At 43.6% G+C, this 20,150-nt stretch overlaps 1 protein-coding gene across 1 annotated transcript; it reads right to left on the bottom strand.

Moving 5' to 3' along the window:
• Positions 1-1,769: 1,769 nt before the first annotated feature.
• On the bottom strand, positions 1,770-18,270 carry PKD2L1 (polycystin 2 like 1, transient receptor potential cation channel). Its single transcript, XM_056494869.1, has 15 exons — positions 17,976-18,270; positions 14,151-14,264; positions 12,711-12,838; positions 11,330-11,586; positions 10,276-10,500; positions 9,703-9,931; positions 9,150-9,320; positions 8,284-8,465; positions 7,202-7,322; positions 6,533-6,631; positions 5,694-5,815; positions 5,264-5,381; positions 4,902-5,038; positions 3,993-4,140; positions 1,770-3,097 (listed from the first exon to the last, which is right to left on the bottom strand). Exons 1-15 carry the CDS (start codon positions 18,268-18,270, stop codon positions 2,909-2,911), a joined length of 2,535 nt encoding a protein of 844 aa, XP_056350844.1. The 3' UTR covers positions 1,770-2,908.
• Between the last annotated feature and the right edge of the window lie 1,880 nt (positions 18,271-20,150).

Genomic DNA, 20,150 nt, shown 5'->3' with positions numbered 1-20,150 from the left:
AGGCTGTTTTTGCCAGAGAGAAAGGGAGAGCCCTGGCAAGCTGGGCTAGTCTTCTGCATTTACCAGAGGCAGGCAGAGTGAGAGTCAGACATCTCTCCCAGCTGCAGTGGCCCTGTGGAGACTCCCATGCTCTCCCTTTGCAGGGGAAAACTGGCTTGCCAAGTTTCAGGCATGAACAAACACTGCACATTTCCATCTTTCTCCTCCTGCTGTCCTCAAGAGCAGACTCAGTGCCTGGGAGTGGTTGCCTGGTGCTGTTGGTCCCTGGCCCATGGATCTGAGTTCAGCTGTGACACCTCTGCAGTTCACCTGCCTTCCCTGATAGTTATGGGAGTCCCTGTGCAGAAAGGAGCAGGGGGTTGAATATTATCTTCTGCTGTGTAGTGACAGGCAGGGCTCTTACACTGTGCTGCAGTGGCTGCAGCATCCCTGCCTCAGTGGGAGGTTATCTGTGGGGCTGGTCTTGAGGTATGGCACAGCTCAGAAGGGGAACAGAAAAGAAACACTGGGCAATACAGAGAGGGAGGTTCTGAATCACCTCTGCTGAGCAGAGCAGCTAAACAACATTCTCCCTTATGAGAAATCTGAGGTTTTGTAAAACCAGGCTTTACAGATAATAAGTTTTACCTTCATTTTCTTGGCAGAACCTGATTTCAGGATCTTGTTACCCTCACAGTAGTTATTTCTAGGTTAAAGAGATCAGACTCAGCCCAGCAATGTCTTACACTGGCTACTAGCACAGGTTCAACCACCTGAAGCAGAAAACTGCTGCTTGGATCTCTCCCAAAGTGCCAGACTTAGTTCCTAAAAGATAAGCATCCTGAGCATTTGATATCTGTTCAGTAATACAGACTCAGAATCTCATCCAGTAACTTGAGTCCATGGAAAAGGCAAACACTCTTTTAAAGACCTCAAAAGAACAACAATTTTTTTTCTTACTTTGCAATTATGCCTTGGTACTCATAGTCTGCTCTTGAGCCAGGGTCTAAAGCAAGGTCTTACAAATTAATTTGTAAGAACTTTCCTTTGTGCCTTTCAATGCACAGAAGACCTGATGAATTTGCTACAAAGAGCTGTGTGCACTATTTGAGCTCATTATATATGTAACTCCTCTGCTCAATTACAATTTAGCTTATGAAGTTTGTATTTCATTAAAAGTTGGAGGGAGGGGGAAAAATAAGCCTATTTCAGGAAGCTTTCCTGACAGGCTGTTTTCTCAATAAGATAATAGCTTCAATGTAGGGAGGGAGGAGGAGGAAGTATGCAACACCATTGTTCTGTTTTCAGCCAGAAACGCTGAAGGTAAGAGGTTTGGCTCAATTCTGAATTCAGTAGAATTGGGAGTCAGTATCTCACAGATCAGTCTTGTCCCCAACAGCAGGACCAGCTGATGATGGGAAGTGAGTCATAAGACCCCACAGTTCCTGCCTCCACAGCTCCTGTCTGAAATCTAAGCTCCCTCTGGGCTGGACAAGAAGCTCCTTCTCACAGCTCCTGCTGGGCCCTTGTTGAATGACACTCTGCTTCAATTTACCAAGACTATCTTGTGGCTGTGGCAGCCCTGAAACCTGGGCCATCTGAGGACAGGGCTCATCCTCAGGTCCTTCAGATGCTGCCAGATAGGCTTTCCCCAGAATGCAGTGACACATCCATCTTAAAAAAGGTGGCAATACAAGCTGTCCCTGCACAAGGTCCCCACTAAACCTATCACTGCACTGCACAGCACACTTAAGACTGTAGCACTAATGAGAGCTGCTAGCATGGTTTGGTACAGCTCACACTGCTATTGGCCTTAAGCCTACAGAGCCTATTTGACATTAACTATTGCAGAATATCAGTGATTAAGGTATTTGAAATATATTTACAATGGTCCTGTAATAGCAGCTGTAGTCTGCATCAATTACAAGGAAACAGAAGCCTCAGCAAACAGAAAATGCTTGGAAAAGAAGTATTTTGCACGTGGTAAAGAAACCTGACACTCATCTCATTTTCACAATATTCTTCAAGGCAAATGGTGTCAGCATCCACAAGTGCAAATTTGTTTCCTCAACAAAAACAAGAAGCATCAAACTTCATAAACGGGGTGCTAGTTTACAAGAGGCAAGAACCTTAAGATGCAATTTAAGAAGTGTGAAAATAAATGACAAATATTTATTAGTGTCAACAGCTATATTAGAAATCATGTAATCTGAAGTTTGTTCCCTAACACTCAGACCTAGTACTCCACCAACTGCTTCTCATTTTAGAATATTTCAAACCTTCTCCCAATTACACTGGTGTCAACTCTTATTGTAGTTATCCAGAGTTAAGCACTATTATCTCTTTCCTCAACACCTGAATCTGAGGTACAGAGGTTACCAAGGTAATCTGGAAACAAACTACAACAGAACAAAACTGGCTATAACCAGGTAGAAACAACTAAATTTCTTCTTCCCATTTCACACTGGTGATTATATTCTGCTTTCTTTACATAACAGCCATATATTTCTCTCAGACCATCGTGTATTGGGAACAAGTTGCAATATGGCACTCTGGACACAAATGTTCTGAATTCTGGGGTCCCTATTTTTTGGGGAAGGCTAGATAAACAATGTTGTGCCAGCCTGTTCAGCAACAGAAATTTAATATATCACCTAGTGCCAAATTTCAACTCCTCCTGAGACATGGGTACAGGGGAGAAGGTGAAGGGGGGCAGAAGTTCTACCTCTGTGACATGATACATCATTACACTGGAGAAGAGCATCCCTGATCTTTCACAGTAGGAGTTCCTGGCAACAGTGGTGTCTGTGTCCAGCTGTCTGGATTATCCTAACGGTGGGGGAACAACTGACAGTGACTTGGTACCACGGCAGCCAGACTGGGAGCACTGGGCTGTTGAGCACTGCTATAGAAGTACACATCAGACTGGCTAGAGGTTCTTGGGCACCTGAGACCCCAGCACACTTGACTTGGGCAAGATGTGATAGACCCCATTGTGGGAAGAGTCGCCACTCAGGTTGTTTCTCTGTATGTGTTCCATCCCCCAGCTTTCTGCTGCTTCTTTCCCCAGCTGGTCTAGGCTCTGGGGGTGCAGCTCTTCCTGACTGGCTTCTTCCTCCTGTGAACAAGAAGAAAGCGTGACCTGCAATGTCAGCAAGCTACCAGGAAGTCCAGCAACACTCCAGGAGAGAGGCTAGGTGTGTGTGATACTAAAATATCTTCCCACATTCTCTCAGAAATTAGAACAAGCCTGCCTGTCCATTAAGGATCCAATACACTGCTGCAATGTACTGCTGAATGCACATTCAAGCTTTAGACAAACAAGGAGCAATTAATCCCTTTTCATACTTTGCGAGCACGTTCACAGAAATGCTGTCAGAAAATTTTGGGTATGTTCACATGAGAAGTAGCACCTTCCAAAGCACTCTGACTCTGCTAGATCACTTTGTGCTGTTTGGCTATTCTCATTATTGAGCTACAAAACCATGAAGTAGTGACACAGCTCCCACATGCCTTGCTGCCTTTGACTTTAAAGCTGAAGATCCAAAATACACTGATTGACTCAAAGTCACAATTCTGCAGTGATATAAGATTCTGTGTGATAAATAATCCACAGGCAAGATGTTAAGATCACAGTTCATGACAGCCATGAGCTGCTCTTGCTGGAAAGGACAGTTTGATCATTTTAATGTCTGAGGATGAACAGTTAGAAAGCAACTGAAGACAGGCAAATTTCCTCCACTGCCACAGGGCTGAGGTTGGCTTCAAAGGAGCCAGAAGGTGTGTTTAAAGGTACTAGGGTTAACTGTGGGGACATGAAAGCAAGAGGTTTTGTGTCATTTTGCTTAAACAGAAAAGGATTGATCATACAAAATGATGACCCTTGCCCAAGCCTTTTTGTCTTAAGTCAATGAAGATTGGAAAAGCAAAGATGGGACCAGGACCTTTCTCCCAGCAGAACTGGTCATCTGGTCTGAAAAGCTGGTTCAAGTGCATGGTGGAGGGCTACCAACCTTGCTAATATCACCCACTGGTTTGCCCAACAGATCCTTCCTCTTCAGCTCTTTTCTTTCTGGCATGTCGAGCTTGTTCACCACTGCATCAATCTTGGAGCCAACACTGTTTATGGACTGTTCCAGCTGCAGCACACGATGCAGGAGGCTGGGGGAGACATGGAGAGCATTTGTAAGCTTTTTCTTGTGATGAATAAAGGGATTTGCTGCAGACCTCTGCCAGAGACCTCAATTAGAAGTGAATGCTCCCATATCACTGATGCACACCTACTGGTGACATAACTCTTTGCTACACTGTGTTTTCATCTGTAATTGGTGGTTCTGCTTAGGATGGATCCCAGCCCAGACGCAGTATAATCCCATTATTAAAATTTCACCTGCCTCTCCTTTGATGTGGCCCTATGTGGTTTGCTCAGTGTTTCTCAGTAGCGAATCAAGATACACTAATTCTCTGTGCTGTTTATCCTGTGCTCCGCCTATGGAAGAACAGCCAAATGTTATTCTTGGACCTGGAGGATAAAAAGGCAAACTAGGCTATAAATCAAGGATATTTATTGCTACAGGACCTTCTGTAAGGGTATCAGCTTTCCCTGGCCCAGTTATTTGGGCCACCTTCTGACCTGAAACATGACAGCATACTGCCTGTGGCTAGGTGACAGCTGCAGAGGTTATTCAAGAGGCAGAAAGCAAAATTTCTCAACTCAGTCTTTTACAGGAACAAGTAAACTACATTACTAGAACACTCCCAGTTATCTCCTGACCTGCTTATTTACACAGGTGCAAGATAAAAGGGACAAATCTTACTGAAACTGCTCAGCACCACTGTAAAGTGTTACATCAGGGACAGAAGCTGCAGAAATTGGACCCCTCATTTGCAGGGTGTTTAAACTACTGACAGCACAAACATACACTTGGAACTCTTCCTTGGAGACCCAGGTGGCCTTATTGGTTTGGTTATTCCTTGCTTCCATGTAGGTCAGATTCTCATCCAGGTTGTTGTCACCATAGGATTTCCCCAAATATTCAATCTCTGTATTCAGAGCAACCTGGAAAACAAAGAAACTCCTGCAAAATACTAACTCTGTGGTCAGCTTTACTATCAATAACACAGAGCTTCACAGGCAGCAACATGCTCAGCTGTATCCAGGTGGAGTTGGAACTATATTTTAGTACCTGCTTAGTTTGTACCATAAACCCAAAGATTCCTGAGACCACTTTGGAGTGACATCTACCAAACAGAAGACCTTTTTCCTTGCCCTTTGTTTTTTTACCCTTTTTGCCTCTAGGTCATGCTTCATCTGCTGTTGCTCTTCTTCATCAAGGATGTGGTTGCCATCTCTGTCAAATCTGGAGAAAGCTGCTGTGATCTCATGGTCTGCATGGCCCAGTCTGCAAAAGAATAGAAAGAGAAAACTCAAAGCATAGAATTATACTGTTAAGCTCTAACAGAGTGGAAATTTTGATATCAGTGTGTTGTTTCCTCCCAGTGACAGACCTAATCATCCCAAATGGGCAAGAGATAGTTATACCAACCTATTTAGAACAGGAAATTAAACATTTGAGGAAAGATTTATTTTTTCAGTCTTAACTTGCCCAGATCTGAGCTATCTGCTCTCCTTGTCTTGAAAAGCAGAAAATTAAAATCACCTGTATTACTAAGAGAAAGGACTAAGTGGGCATCCCTCAAACTGACTCACTTACTCCTTCAAGCTATTCTTGAAGTCTTCAAAGTCTAATTGTTTTGTTCCATTCTGCAGGGCTTTCTGCACATCAGAAATCTGCTCCTTCTTCAGCTTCAGCCTCATGAGTGTCCGATTGTAGCTCTGTTAGCAAAGACACAGAATCACACACTCAGAACAGTGAAAAGTAGAGCAGAGTGGGCAGTATGACACAGATGAGCATATGCTAAGTAATACCAGGAGTTTCCAAGCAAATAAAGAAATGCTTTATGAACCTCATCACTGAACTGGAATCATGCCTTCAGAGTGACACTAACATGCTAACCCCTCTGCTTTTCTCATCCCAGATCTTCCTTTATCTGATTTCCCAACACATCAGCTGTTTAAGATAATGTCTCAAATATTATTCCTTGCAGAATATTGGTCCCACAGCAGAACTGTGGGCTTCCAGAAACTTTTCTGGAATTTATATGGGAAAGCCAGATATAACCTGCTAGATCTGTGCCACTGTAACAGGCTCAGCTTAGCACAGCAGGACTTGCCATGTTATTGATCAAAGTGCATTTTATTAAGGACTGAAAGAGCTTTGTCTAGAGACCATCCTGGGAAGAAAAGTCTCTCAGAAACACTACATCAAGTAACAGGATTCCCTCAACACCTGCTTTCTCATCTCCTTATTGCCAAAGGGTCTGGGAGCTTGATTTATCCCAGAAAAGAATTGTGACTCTAGTGCACACAAAGAAGGGGGACCTGGAGTTGGCATCCACTGTTTCTCACTGGTAAATTCCACTTAGGTCAGGGACTTACAAAAAATACTTCATGATTTAGCTAGAAAGTAGCACAGTTTTAACTATTCGTCACCTGCTTCAAGATGTCAGAGAGCTGCAGCTCGTCCTTCTGGCTCGAAAGCTCCTCCTTGACTTCTGAGTAGGTGTCATTGATGATGGCCAGAAACATATTCTAGGAAAAGGGGAAGAAGTGAGATGAATATGCCTGAGCCATCTTTCCTGCTCCAGCAGCTGAAGCAGCAAGAAACAGGCACAGATGTGCAAGACTTAGTTAAACAAGGAGTTGTTTCCCTGTGGGGTATCTCTTGGGCAAATTAAAGATGGTGAAGAAAAGGCCCATTTCAGCCACACCATGTTTTCTTAAGTTTTTGCAGTTAAAGCAGTGGCTGAAAGTACATTTGTTCCCACCTCAAATACTACCTTTGTTATCTTCTCTTGCAAAATCTTAGGTTATGTATGGACTCCTGACACTGGGTGTTTAACCTGGTTATTATGAACATCCCTCTGCATCCATTGCCTAGGAAGCCAGTTTCATTTTTCACCTTCACAGATGTTGGCCTTTAATCACCCTAATAATCAAATCCCCAGCTGTACTAACACTCTTTGCCTGCTGTGGTCTATTTGCACTGCAAAGCTATTGTAACTCCTTTTCTAAGCATTTGCACCTAACCCAGGGATTGTCAGGAGGGGTCTCTCAAACACTGCTTTCAAACACAGGGACAAGGAGGACTTTGGTGCTTACCAGAAGCACAAAGAAAACAAAGAACACATAGGTGACAAAGTAAATAGGCCCAAGGACTCTGTTGGCATTGTCAATGGAATTGTAGTCAAAATCACCAAGAATGATCCGAAACTGGGTGAAACTAGGGGAAAGAAAGAGCGCAGAGTCACACAAAGGCACATGCAAACATTTCTGAAGTGAACCTGAATCTGCCTGCAGCCCAGATGGGCACAGGCACAAACCAGAGCAGGGTCTAAGTCACTCTAGAGTGGCAAGTTAAATGCATCCATAGTATTTTAGGGATGAAGCAAGCTGATCTGGTTAGAGCAAGTAGAAAATAAAACATGGTTTCCACAAATTCAGTTTGTCCAAAGAATGTTTTGGTATTAATAGGAGTCAAAAACAAAACTTCCCTGATTAAAGGCATTTGACTCAACAAAGCCATCTCTTGCAAGAGAGTTTGAGAGATTCTGGAGGGATGTTAGAACTCAACAGTGGTCTTCAACCTCTTGTAGTTCATAGCCCCTATAATGAAGGACGTTTAAGTGTATTGATCCTAAGCTTCCTTATCTCAGTCTTCTGTTGCAGACCCCTCAAAGGCAAGACCTGGATGCCCAGAGGTCTGTGGAACACAAGCTGAAAACCACTGCTGTAGCAGATACCTCCATTAACATCACACATTACTTAAGCAGGCCCATGGACTGCAGGATTGCCTGAGACAGGATTTTAACTTGCTTCCACAACACTCCCTTCTGTGTGTGCTCATCTATGCATTAGTCATCCTCCATCTCAGATATATTGATCAATATATGTGGAATTTCTATGGAAATAGATATCATTAGGAATATCCACCATATCCCTTGTCCTTACTGATAAACACCAGACAAACAAATCTGCCCTCAGTTTTCTTGTTTTGCTCCTTTGTCCAGAAGGCTGTGAGCAATTATTTTTAATAATAATAATTATTATTAATAACCATTGTGGCTTTGTTACAATGGGATACAGCAGGTGTCTGATTGACACTGAGATTTGCAACTGGGGGGAAGAGTAGAAAGCAGTTAAAATTATTTTGATAACATTATGGAAACATGGTACTAACTTACATGCATTTAACAAAGGTACTGAAGTTTTCCACTTGTGTCCCAAAAAGAAGGTAACCCAGCTGGGCATAGGCAAAGAAGACAATGAAGAACATAATGGCAAAGCCCAGGATGTCCTTGGCACAACGTGCCAGCGTGGAGGAGAGCTGGGTCATCGTTTTGTTAAAGCTAATGTACTTGAATATCTGCAGGATGGAAGAATGGGGACAAAGTTAGGCCAAACCATCAGCTAAGTCAGTCCTTCTCATGTATGCACATGCTTACTAAGAGAAGAGGTTCATTACAGGACCAAAGTAATGAGGAGAAAGTTGGCTATGGAATGGTGGCTTAGTCTTCAGGACATTTATCCCAGGTGTGCCACCATCCTTCTCTGGGTTCACAAACCTATGATTTTGCTCCCTCTGTCAAAGGAAAATATAAACAGGGATTGCTAGAAGGACAAATCTGTTAAGGCTGATGTGGATCCCCTTAGTGGCTTTCTGCCACACCAAGATGCTCTATTTGAAATGCAAAGTCTGTGTCAACAGATGAGTCATTTCCAGCTCTTGAGTGACCATTATGAAAAAAAACCAACAAACTATGGTTTGCAAGATTATCCTCAAAAATACGAAAATAGTACAGGATGGACAAAGTTACGTGGTACTCAGCATTTTCTAAAACCACTTTTAAACCACAGTGTCTGAGCTCATATCCCCGACTGTTATCTCCAAATAACTCACCTCAGGATGCAGGGGGAAAAGTTGCCCAGATTTACTGCAAAACAGAGCATATGAGTTTGAGGAAAAGAGGCATGGAAGAGACAACCCTCAAGCTATCTAGAAGGAGAGGCCTGACTGGAGACCTGGCACCTCCCAGACCCCCTACAATACCTTGATCCAGGCAAAAAATAAGTTGACTGCATTCATATTGTTGTACTGTGTCTGCCAGAATGCCAGGAATTCAAAGTCTGCGTAGGTGTTGGGGCGTTTCAGCAACTCTCCCAGCAGCCTGTTCACCTCAGTGGTGCGAAAGACGTGAAACCCAATAGCGACAATGGAGAGCTGCAAAGAGGAAGAGGAATAGTTTGCAGTGACCACTCTTCCTATGCTTTCCATGCAAATTAAAGTGTCACAGAACTCATTGGAATCCCACTTCAGAGTTGCTGTCTAGTGGTGGGCTATGGAAATACGGTTGTGATGTGCAGAATGATGCCCTGACTTCACAGTCTCTTCAGCATCTCTAAGTAAGAATTTTCTCCTAGCAGATCTTCCAGAGACAAGAGACAAGAGTGTCTGTCCGTTTATTCTGCAGTGCATTTTAGCATTAGAGAAAAACATGTGACAGTTCTTGTCTTATCTAGATTAAATTCCATATTCCTTCCTTTATTTTGGCTCTTATACATCTCTGCCATTGCTCCCCAAAAAAGCATGCAAGGATACTCACCAGAATGACAACTACATCCAGAATGTTCCAGATGCTGGTGAAGTACTGAAGCTTGTGGATGCGGAGCTCCAAAGCCTCTTCCACCACGTAGTAGAAGATAAAGACACAGAATACAATTTCACAGGCAACAATGAAGAAGTCCCATGTGCTGACGTATCGTATAAGCTTCACTGTCCGGATCTGCCAGGACGGAATGGCACCACCAGTGGCTGGAAACTCAACCACTAACCTTGAAGAGGACAAGGAAACAATTTCAAACTAGGGGATGGAGGCTCAGAGACAATTTTAGAGGCATCAAACTTGAGCATGAGCTCTTCACCAGACCATGACTGGAAATGTGTATGTGTTTATGCAGCTATATCTCTGCTGTTTCACTGCCTGTGATAGGAAAGGGTGAAAGGTGGCGAGAAGTGTGACTGGTTATTTCAGTAAGACCAAGACTTCTCACTAATCCATACAATTTCTATTGATATCACTCAGACCCACCCCGCTGGTAGACCATAATAAAATATTTGCATTTGATGCATTGAGAAAGATGCAAGAGGCTGAAGAGTTTGTCAGGACTCTGCTTACCTCAGAACACAGAACAGATTGATATTTGCATTATACACAGAGAAATCAATAAAGACAACTCGTGTCCCCCGATCCAGCCACAGTTTCTCCTTTAAGACTTGCAGGGCTTCAGCACTCTCTTCTCTGGTCATCTTGAGGTCTATGTAGTATCCTCCCCCACTGTAACTGGTTAGTCTTCCCCAGTGAGACGAACCACCCAGCTCCTCCTCAGAATGGTATCTCCACCTGCAACAGACAAGGCACAAAGGCTTCACCTGCCCAGGCTTGAATATGGCTTTGTACCCAGGAAAAGAATATATCTTCAAGGGGCAGAGCAGTTTTCAATTGATGAATTGGCACCTAATTCCTACTCCTGGTCTAACCCTATATAATACTGGCAACCACTGTGGTTAGTTTTCTACGGTTAGTTTTTAGTGCTTCCCAGCAGTGACACAACATGATTTGCAACATTAGGAAGGGAAAATTCTGAGGTTTGTTGGCTATATCAGTCTTGTTTTCATCGAGGTTATTCTCAGGATCTACTCCATTGCCTTCTACCACCATCTGCTTAGAATGCTCTTGTACTCGTATTTCTTAATGAATTATAGCTTCTCACTCATGGATCAAGATTCATGCAGTGAGCAGAGTTATTAAACTGCAGCTACCTAACACTATTATAGAGAAACAGGTTGTCAAGATAAAAGGGATGTTCTCCCTTTTCTCTGGCTCCTGAAATCGCAGAGGAAAGCAAATAGTAACATGCCAGCTGAGTGCCAGCTTGCCATTTGATGGCTCTGTCCCCAAAGGTCTTTATTTATCCTCACTCCCTTAAAAATAGGCAACAATTTCTTCCTGTATTCCCACTGGATTTTTCATGGCTTTTCCAATGTGAAAACTCATTCTGTTGTGCTTCTCCACAGAGAGACACTAGACGTTATTGATAGACAAAAAGAACTTTCTGCCTCTGACTGCAAGAGGAATTCCAGCCTTACGTGAGAAACTCAGTCCCAGCATCCTGCAGCTCAGCAGTTCTTATTTGATCTAGAAGAGACTAATTTGGATTAGATGAACTTACGCTGTTCCATTGATGAGCCCAAAGGAGACCCTCTCCTCCTTGTCCTCAGAGTATACATCATAGCAGCCCAAGATTTCCTCCTTGAAGTCATCATGGACCACACAGGAGTTGTTCTTCACCTTCAGCTGTCTCAGGCGTGGCACCCCCAGCAGCAGGTTCTCATAATAGATGTAAGACTGGGTGCTGTGCGCTGCCAGGGACTCGTTGTTGTACCACTTTGTCCAGTAAAGATTGTCCAGCATGGGACCTTGTGCATACTGCAAAGGAGGCAGAGGAGAACTCCTTCATAGCTCATGCATCACAGGAATTTTCTTAGTCTAGGATTGGGGTAGTAAGACCTGACCCACCCCTCTACTGTACCCAAGATGGAAAGCAGTAGCAGTTTGTGTTGCATGTATGTTAAGGAGAGGAAAGACCAGGGCTGGTGGTAGAGGAGTGATGCTGGACAGCAGGGTCATTGTTGGTTTCTCACAGGCCTGTGATGTGGCACCTTCTATGCCTGATGAAGAAACAAGAGCCCTACAAGTCTCATTGTCTCTTCTACTTCAGTCAGCACAATTGTCAAGGAATTGCTGTGGCACAAGTTGTGAATGATGAAAAGTGTGTGTGCCAGTGTCCTGGAAACGGGTGGGGAAACAATAGTGCCATTGTTTGCTGGAGTGTTTTAATATGACAGAAAAAGGCAACTCTAATTGACAAATAATTTCTGGCTGTCAGAGATAAGTAGTGGCAATAACTCAATGGCCTTCACTGAAGATTTCATTATTTTTTCACTTCTCTTCGACAGAAATATGTTAGACCTGAGATGTTTTTCCCCTTCTTTATTCTCTTTGAGAAAAGTCACTGCAAATTTTAATCCAGTTTTTTCCTAAAGAATCTATAGACTAGACAAGCCCAGGCATGAATTACAGGCAGGTTAATTTTGATGTTTCTCAAAATGCCATAAAAAGGGACACAGGCTGTTACTAAGAAACCAGCTTGAAGACCTTGAACTGTAGGATTCAAAGCCACTTGTGTCACAACGAAACCTGAAGTAAATTTCTTGGCTTCTCTAGGCCAGTGCTTCCTATCTGTGCAATGAGCTGATGCTTGTATCACCAAAATTATTTTATGTCCTGCCTGTTTTACTGGGAAACAGACTGTTCTGGGCATACACAAAACTTAGCCTAGCCAGTATTCTGGACTCAGTGCTCAGAGATAAATTATGCTTCAAAATCAATTAACATTTTGCATGCAAATGTTATTGCAACTGTTGCTAGTAGCTGGCAAAAACTTGTGGCAGCAAAATGTCTTGCTGAAATCACTAGACTGTACTTCAGAGGGAACTGGATATCCCAGTCTAGCTGAGTTTCAGGGCTCCCCTGGCCAGACCTGTACTTACCACCCAGAAGTCAGCCATGCTGCCGATGGACTGGAAGGAGACACGGCCATTTGTAGAGGTCTGCAGGAAGAGCTCAGACATCACTTTGGTGTAGTAATAGGCATTGGAACTTGTCATTCCATATGTCACTAAGAGAACAAGAGGAGGGTCCTTCCTTATACCTGAATATTAGAGTCTGATAAAAACGTATTTATATATTCACTTTCTATGTACCTTGTATTTTCACAGGTAAGCTGAACAAGGCACAGGAGAATAAATCTTAGGGCTTTTTGCTTTCTTAGGGATTTACAAACTTATGTGCTGTGTTACAGAGTTTAAAGTGTCAAACTGACCAACTATAAGAGTTAAGTAGTGAGAGAAGATCATTGGAGGATACAACTGAACATTCTGGATAACAATTTTTTTCCCAGACAAAATTTCTAAAGGAAATTTTATTTCTCAGAACAAAGTCCACAACTTATATTTTGAATTTCTGATATGAAGCCATGAAGGCATGAAGACCACCCTATCTTCCCAAGTGAAAAGCTCCAGGTAAGTTTTCATCTACCAAGAAACTCCAAGAGGAGCAGGCTCTAACTTCCACAAACATGTTGTTTCAACTCTCCAGTGCTCCTTCCTTCAGGAAAACATCCATCATGGTGATCACTAAGAACATGTCCTACTCTTGAAAGGACACCAGGAAAATAAAGCGCCTGACATTGAAGACACAACCCCCGCCCCCACCTCCTGGATGCGTCAGTGTGTGACAACAAGTACGTCTGTGTGCGTGCCTTGGTTCTTTAGCAAGAGTGACTGAAGCACTGTCTCCCTGGACCAGCACGATAGTAACTTAGGGTGGTATTGTCTGTCCATCTCTCCTGCCATGGAGTCCATGAAATATAACCCTCTTCACTGTCCCATGCCACAGGTGCTCACTTGTGATAATAAATGAACCTTTGCAAAACCAAACAGCCATTGTCCTACTGACACAAAGTCTCTATTAGCATTAGCATTCAGTACAGGGACACATTACATTCAAGAACAACAGGGTGAGCTGCCATCTGCTTTATCACCTCAGCCACCCATCCAGTCTCAGAGGGGAAAATCTCCCTGTCTTTGATACCAGGAAGTTTCTAGAGCTGCTCTCTGGGTGCTGAGCATTTGCTGTGAAACAGAGAAAAGACTTCAGACAGATTCACCTAGGACTGAGGAGTCAATGGCTAAAACTGATAATAACAATCAGAAAATACTGCTCAAGTTTAATCAACATCAGTTAGCATTGGTAATTTTACTTCTCTCTACAATTCTGTAGGTTAGTGACAGCTTCTTGCTGCTGTAAGTGCCCATACAATAAATGTAACATTTACAGCAGAGCAAGGAAGACTAGTAAAAAAAAATCTCACATTATTCCCCTTACTATGCACACAGAAGTGGTGCCTATGAGATATGACAGCTACTTACATAGACAGATGTCCACCAAGAACATAACATAGACCAGCAGCTCTCGCAGGGTGGTCTTCACATAAAGCTCCCTGTTTCCAGCGGTGTTCTCAGTCAGCGTAGTGCCCCACAGACCTGTTGGGTGAAGAAGGGACTGTAAGTTTTCCTGGCCATTCTCAAGGGCCATGTGAGGAGCTGTAGTCCTGCTCCAAAAAAAACTACTGTTAGAAGTTGAAATTTTGTCACTTTTCAAGGCCAAGCCACTTTTAATTTCAAAACTAGACCCATAAAAATGTGCTAAATACCCCTAAGAAGAACCATTCCAGCATGAATAAAAGATCTGTGGCTAACCAACACTGAAATATACCGTCTTTTTATTTTGCTAAATCACTACTTAGTTTTATGTTTCTTCTGTTTTCTGTTCATTATAGCTTGATATTTTCCTGACTGTTTTTCAGCTTAGTCTTTGCAGAAATTCAGTTTTTGTCACAAATGCTCTTGAAACCATAATATTTCATCTCAGTCACCCATGTGCCAACAGCTGACCTTCTGAGAGGACTTCCATTGCAGAACTGGTGTTAGCTTTACAACTCTTACTCCTTTTAGGCCTCAAATATTTTTCTCTTGCTTACCTAAAAGCTCTTGCAGTTTTCTTGTTCATCATAAAACTCAATCAAATAACCAAACTCAATATTTTCAGTGTAACATTTAGAGCCCAATTATCTTCAGGACATCTAACAAAGGAGCTTAGCTGAATCCAATACACCAATTGCACCAGCTAAAGATCCTATTTCTTCACACAACTCATTAAATGTCACCAGAGTTGTCAATAAGAGACAAATGCTTCCATTAAAAGGAGCCTTGATATTTTGGGTTTGATGAAACACCTAATACCATTAGTGTATTTGTTTGTTCTTTTTGTAATGGCTTTCTGTTGTGATTTCTGGAATGCTCCCGAAGTTGAAAGGCGTAAGAACTTTCAATTGAAAGCCTAGTGATGAAAGACATGTCAATAATTGCCATAGTCTTGCTGCTTTCTGCAGCTCCTAGAGAGCTCAGCCCTGATTCCTATCCCCAGTAGGATGCAACAACCATCTTCCTGCAAACCAGGATCAAAGCTGATCAAAGGGCCCCCATTTGAAGTCATCTCTGGCAGATGACAAACTTCTTTTTTGTCTGGAGTAAGCAAAAGTGTTCTAGTGGTCTGTGTGCATTTATCCTGTCATTTTGATAGCTCTTTGGCATCTCAAGAGATTAGAGAGCTTTTTTCACCATTAACTACCATAGTGACTGTGGCAGCATCGGCCATCACTTCTGGGCAGGCAAACCAGGCTGTTCTGAACAATCCAGACCAGCAATAGAAATGACAGCGTGGAGATGATCTGGATTAACTCCTATGGAGGAGAAAGTATTGTGATCTACAGGAATCTTCACAATGGAGAAAAACATGGGGAAAAAATTTGCCCCTCTCTTCAAGTTGCTTTTAAATTACTGCCTTCATCCATAGATGTGACTACATCACAATCTTTAAACCAGTTTGTTTGGTGTTTTTGCATGAGCAGGGAACCCCTACTATCCATATGTTTGGAGCAAATGCACAGCAAATACACTCCTTTACTTGGAGAAAAGAAGTGTACTCAGGAACACCTAAATTCAAGCACACTCAAATATCCTTGAGAACTTGGGTTCAGAGACTTGCCAAAAATGATACCTGGAGGACCATGAGGATGCTCCAGTCCTTTCAGATTGTATGTAGTAGTTGTAATACTGTATTTTCAGCTGTGTTTTTAGGAAACATGCCAGGGAAATCTATCATCTCATATATGAAGCATGTTCCCATCTCTCTGTCCTTTGGCATCTCCCCTTGGGGATGCAGCTATTTTGGATGTGACATTTGGAGGACTCAAGGCTAGAAGATATTCAGTCTTCCTTATGGCACCTTGAATGACCATCCAGCACTCACACAGCTGAGCAAAGAAAAAAAAAAAGAATCTAGAAAATAGGCTATGAATGCAATTCATTTATATGTCTCACCTTCCTGATAGTAACAAGTGACTGATAAGAATTACTGGCAACACCTACGTTATCTTCTGAGTGTGCTTTTAAACCAGACTTGTGACCCAGGTGAGTGACGAGCTCACAGTCTCAGGTACAGCTGGAGATCCTCTTCCAAAGGCAGTGGGAAGCTGGGTATCCCTCATCAACCACCATGCACTCAGATACCCAGCAAGTCCGTCCATGCATGAAACAGCATGGTGGTTGAGGCAGGAGGCAAGTTGAGGTGGCAGGAGGCAGGCAGGAACCAGGACACAGAGTTCCTTGGACACCTCTTAGAGAGGAATGGTCCTGAGCAGTGGCACTAGGAGCAGCAGCTACTCACTACTAACCCAGCACAGTAACTGATGAGGACAAAAAATAGCTTATTAATCCAACTATTACCACTAGCTATGGACATGTAATCCCAGGAAATGGTTTTTAAACAAAAATCCAACCTCTCAAACTCTCATTGTCTAACTGACTTATATGTACTACTTCTATTTTCCATGTGAGAGACCAAGGTGACTAAATGGAAAGGGGGAAAGCCAGCAATGGAGAGGCAATGAAAAATGATGAGAACCTAGCAAAGATGCAGAGGAAGGAAGCAAATTCTTTGAGGAAAATGTCCCCACTTCAGTGAGGCTCAAAGAGGCCTTTGGATTCCCAGCTCTGGTATTTCCTACAGCCCTATTTAGCCCCCTTAGTGTTAGGACACACTGCTGCAACAGTCAGAAGAAGAATATGATGCAATATCCTGACAGTTATCATCGTTTGCATGCTGCAAATTCAACTCTGGCAGATCACAAATGGAAATTTGTTGTTCGAGTATGGATATGTTTTTCCACTTTAAGCCTCAAACAATGCCTAGAAGAAAGCATTTCATAATAAACCAGGTAAATGATACACTGCCTAAGAGTAATCTGTAATTAGCTACCAAATCCACTCAGCACTGTTCCTTGGCCAGGAGAAATCTCTAAAGCCTCTACTCCGAATTCCATGTGAATTAGTAGTGTTAGACTGTAATGGCAAAGACACAAGTATTGATCATAGAGGGGTGTGCAATTCAGGACTGTTATTCACCCACTCATACTGTTAGAGGGTATGGCTCTGAGAAAGTTTCTTGCCTTCAAAGAGGGGAAAAAAAGACACATTGGCAAGAATTTATTTTTCTTTGCTTTATCTGTCCTGTTTTTAAAATATTACGATTTTATGCCTTCTATAAGAAACTTTAAATAATGCACTTACCCAGGATTGTATCCTGACAGAAGACTGCCCCCAGGGTTTTGTTTGCCTCTGAATAAGTCTACATAATATTTCATTCAGCTCTCTTCAAGCAAAGCATTATTTGATACATTGTTGTAATCCCCTACATTTCAGTCCTGACAGTGCTAGATTTTCTCTAGTTCTTATGTTACTGTAGCACAGATCCAGTACCACTCTATGTAGAAAATGCACACAAAGACAGAATAGTCTCACCACCACAGTGATGGCTCCTGGGGCTTCAGAGCACCTAAGCTCCACCAGCAGATTCACTGCATGACTTTGAGCACACCACTAAGTCCCTTACCTTGTAGTAAAGATAACAGGACAGACCATGAAGCCATAGCAAGGCACACAGAACCAGGATGCTCCTTTCAAGTCAGCCAAAGATGATGTCTGGAGTAACGCTGCTGCATATTTAACAGGTCCCTGGGCTACACACACACTATGAAGTTTCTACCTTCTGCATCCCTTCCCTTCCTCCCCTTCCTCCCACACCCTTGCTCTGAGGGCTAACAAGTCCCTTCTAACGAGATATCAGAGATTTACCTCGGATGCCTCTGAAGATGTAGAAGCAGCACTGGAGGAAAGGACTTGTCTTCACCTTCACAGCTTTGCTTCCTTCTTCCTGGTAGGGCAGTGGATCCCCAGCCTCTTCAAAATTCTCATAGGGATTCTCCAGCATAGACTTGGGGTTGTAGATGGTTTGAATTTTCAAGGAGGTAGAGGGAGAGCCATTGTAAACAGGATTATCCCAAGCTTTCTTTCCCACTGTCTCCAGTTCATGCACCTCTGGTACTTTAAAATGGCTTTCAGCTTTGTTGTTTAGGTGAGACAAATTCATGACTACTCACTGCCAGCAGAAGTACTTTCTAACTGGAATTGTGACAATTGCCTGCCCAGGCTGGAACTAAAAGTTAGTAGAGAGATAATCAATGCCAAACAGCTTGTCTGCCTCAGCAGCCAGGAGAGGGCACACCAGCAGCTCCCCACAGAGAGTAAGCATCCTCTCTCTTTTATATCAGCTCAGCTGGTGACACTGATCAGAGGGGTGGCACTACCTGCTGTCAGGAACCACCGCCAGCCCTGTTATCCCAGTTGCCCTGGGAACACTGACATGTCCAGGAGGAGCCTTGTCTGCTTCTCACCAGCAACAGCAGAGCAAGATGCTGTCATGAGAAGAGGAGGCTGCAGGTGGGGAGTGACTGGAGCCCTCGGGTGCTGCAGCCCAGTCAGTTCCAGGGCCAGCCCCTTGAGAGGGGCCAGACAGCAGCCTTGGCTCGGGACTGGGGGCTCCCACTTTCATGAAGGGCCAAAGAGCAGGAGCATCCTTCCTCTTCCTTGGCTAGTTGTAAAAGCAGGGGTGAAACACTGAGTTAATGCAGTGGTCGTTTTGGAAACCAAGGGGTGGAATCTCCTGCTTTCACAGTTTTTCCACAAGCCCTGCAGTGCCAGCCAGCCCTGAGGCAAGCCTGATTGAAAATAAAGCATACCAACCAAACAAAAAACCCACCAAACAACTAAACAAAAACCAAGCAACCCACAAAACACAAAACCCACAAAAAAAAATAACAAAGAGGCAAAACTGGCAATAACAGTGGCTGGGAGTTGCCTGCATCCCCCTTGCCACTGGCCACCAGCAAGTTGTGCCAGGCATCACAGGTCCTGTAACTGTACCCTGAGGGGTGCCAGGGCATAACCCTGGGGCACACACTTGTCTTGGTGATGAGACTGCAAAAGAATGTGTGGCCTGAGCCTGGTCCTTCCTCAGGTCTGAATACATAATTCAAAAGAGGTACCTCTCCTTGGGTGCTGAGGGTTGCTATTTTTCTGGCATTACCCAAGGAAGCAACATGAATCTCACACCTGTAGGCCCAAGTCAGGATGCTTTCTTTGGACTCTAATGTTCAAACAGGTGATGTTGCTAACCCAGTGGGGATATGCAGAGATGTCCCCTATGATCATGGCACTAAGCAGCTGCTTGAACAGCAGTGAGACAAGGGCACCAAGAGGGCAGCCTTAGTGGCTGGAAAGTCACTGGAGGTCTGGGTTGGATCCTTTAATTGAATTTGGTATTATTAGGGCCTGTTGTGTTTTATTACTCCCTAGCAAGATGAAAGCAGTGGCATGGAATCATTGGGTTCAACAGATGGGAAGCATTTGCAGAGCTCCCAAGCAGCAGCAGCAATGCTAAGGAATGAGGCCCCAGTGAAAGTCCACGTGCCAGAGCCAGACATCCAGTTGCATTCCTGAGACCATACAGCAGATACCCCTGCCCATGCACAAGTAGCACGGCTTCCGTGCAGGGCTACTGCTTTGGGGGAAACATGAGGATTTTTTCACAGTGCAGCTCTTGCTGCCTGTGGCACCACCACACATCCCATCCCATCTTTCAGGGCCCAGGTACAGTGCAGATCTGCTGTCTCTGGCTGGGGCACAGAGCAGATAGTGAAAGGAGGGAGTTGTCCTGTATTGAAAGACCACGTCACCTACCCAGCCCAGAATACAGGTCATGACTGTGTCACCCGATTCTGAAGAGCCTAACACAAGGCAGAACCAAGAGCACTCTGTAATTAAGAAAATACATGCAATGCTTTACAGGCAGCATGAGGTTACTCAATTTATGTGGGTCTAGAAAGCTCCTTTTCAGCCAGTAAACTTGAATGATGGGAGATGTGTCAGCTGGGGGAGAATATGATCCAGACTTTAGGACCTCATAGATCA

This window comes from Oenanthe melanoleuca, chromosome 6 (assembly GCF_029582105.1).
Source record: "Oenanthe melanoleuca isolate GR-GAL-2019-014 chromosome 6, OMel1.0, whole genome shotgun sequence".
In the NCBI taxonomy this organism is placed as follows: Eukaryota; Metazoa; Chordata; class Aves; order Passeriformes; family Muscicapidae; genus Oenanthe; species Oenanthe melanoleuca.
Note: the sequence above shows the minus strand (reverse complement) of the source record. Positions and strands in the feature narration are given on the sequence as shown.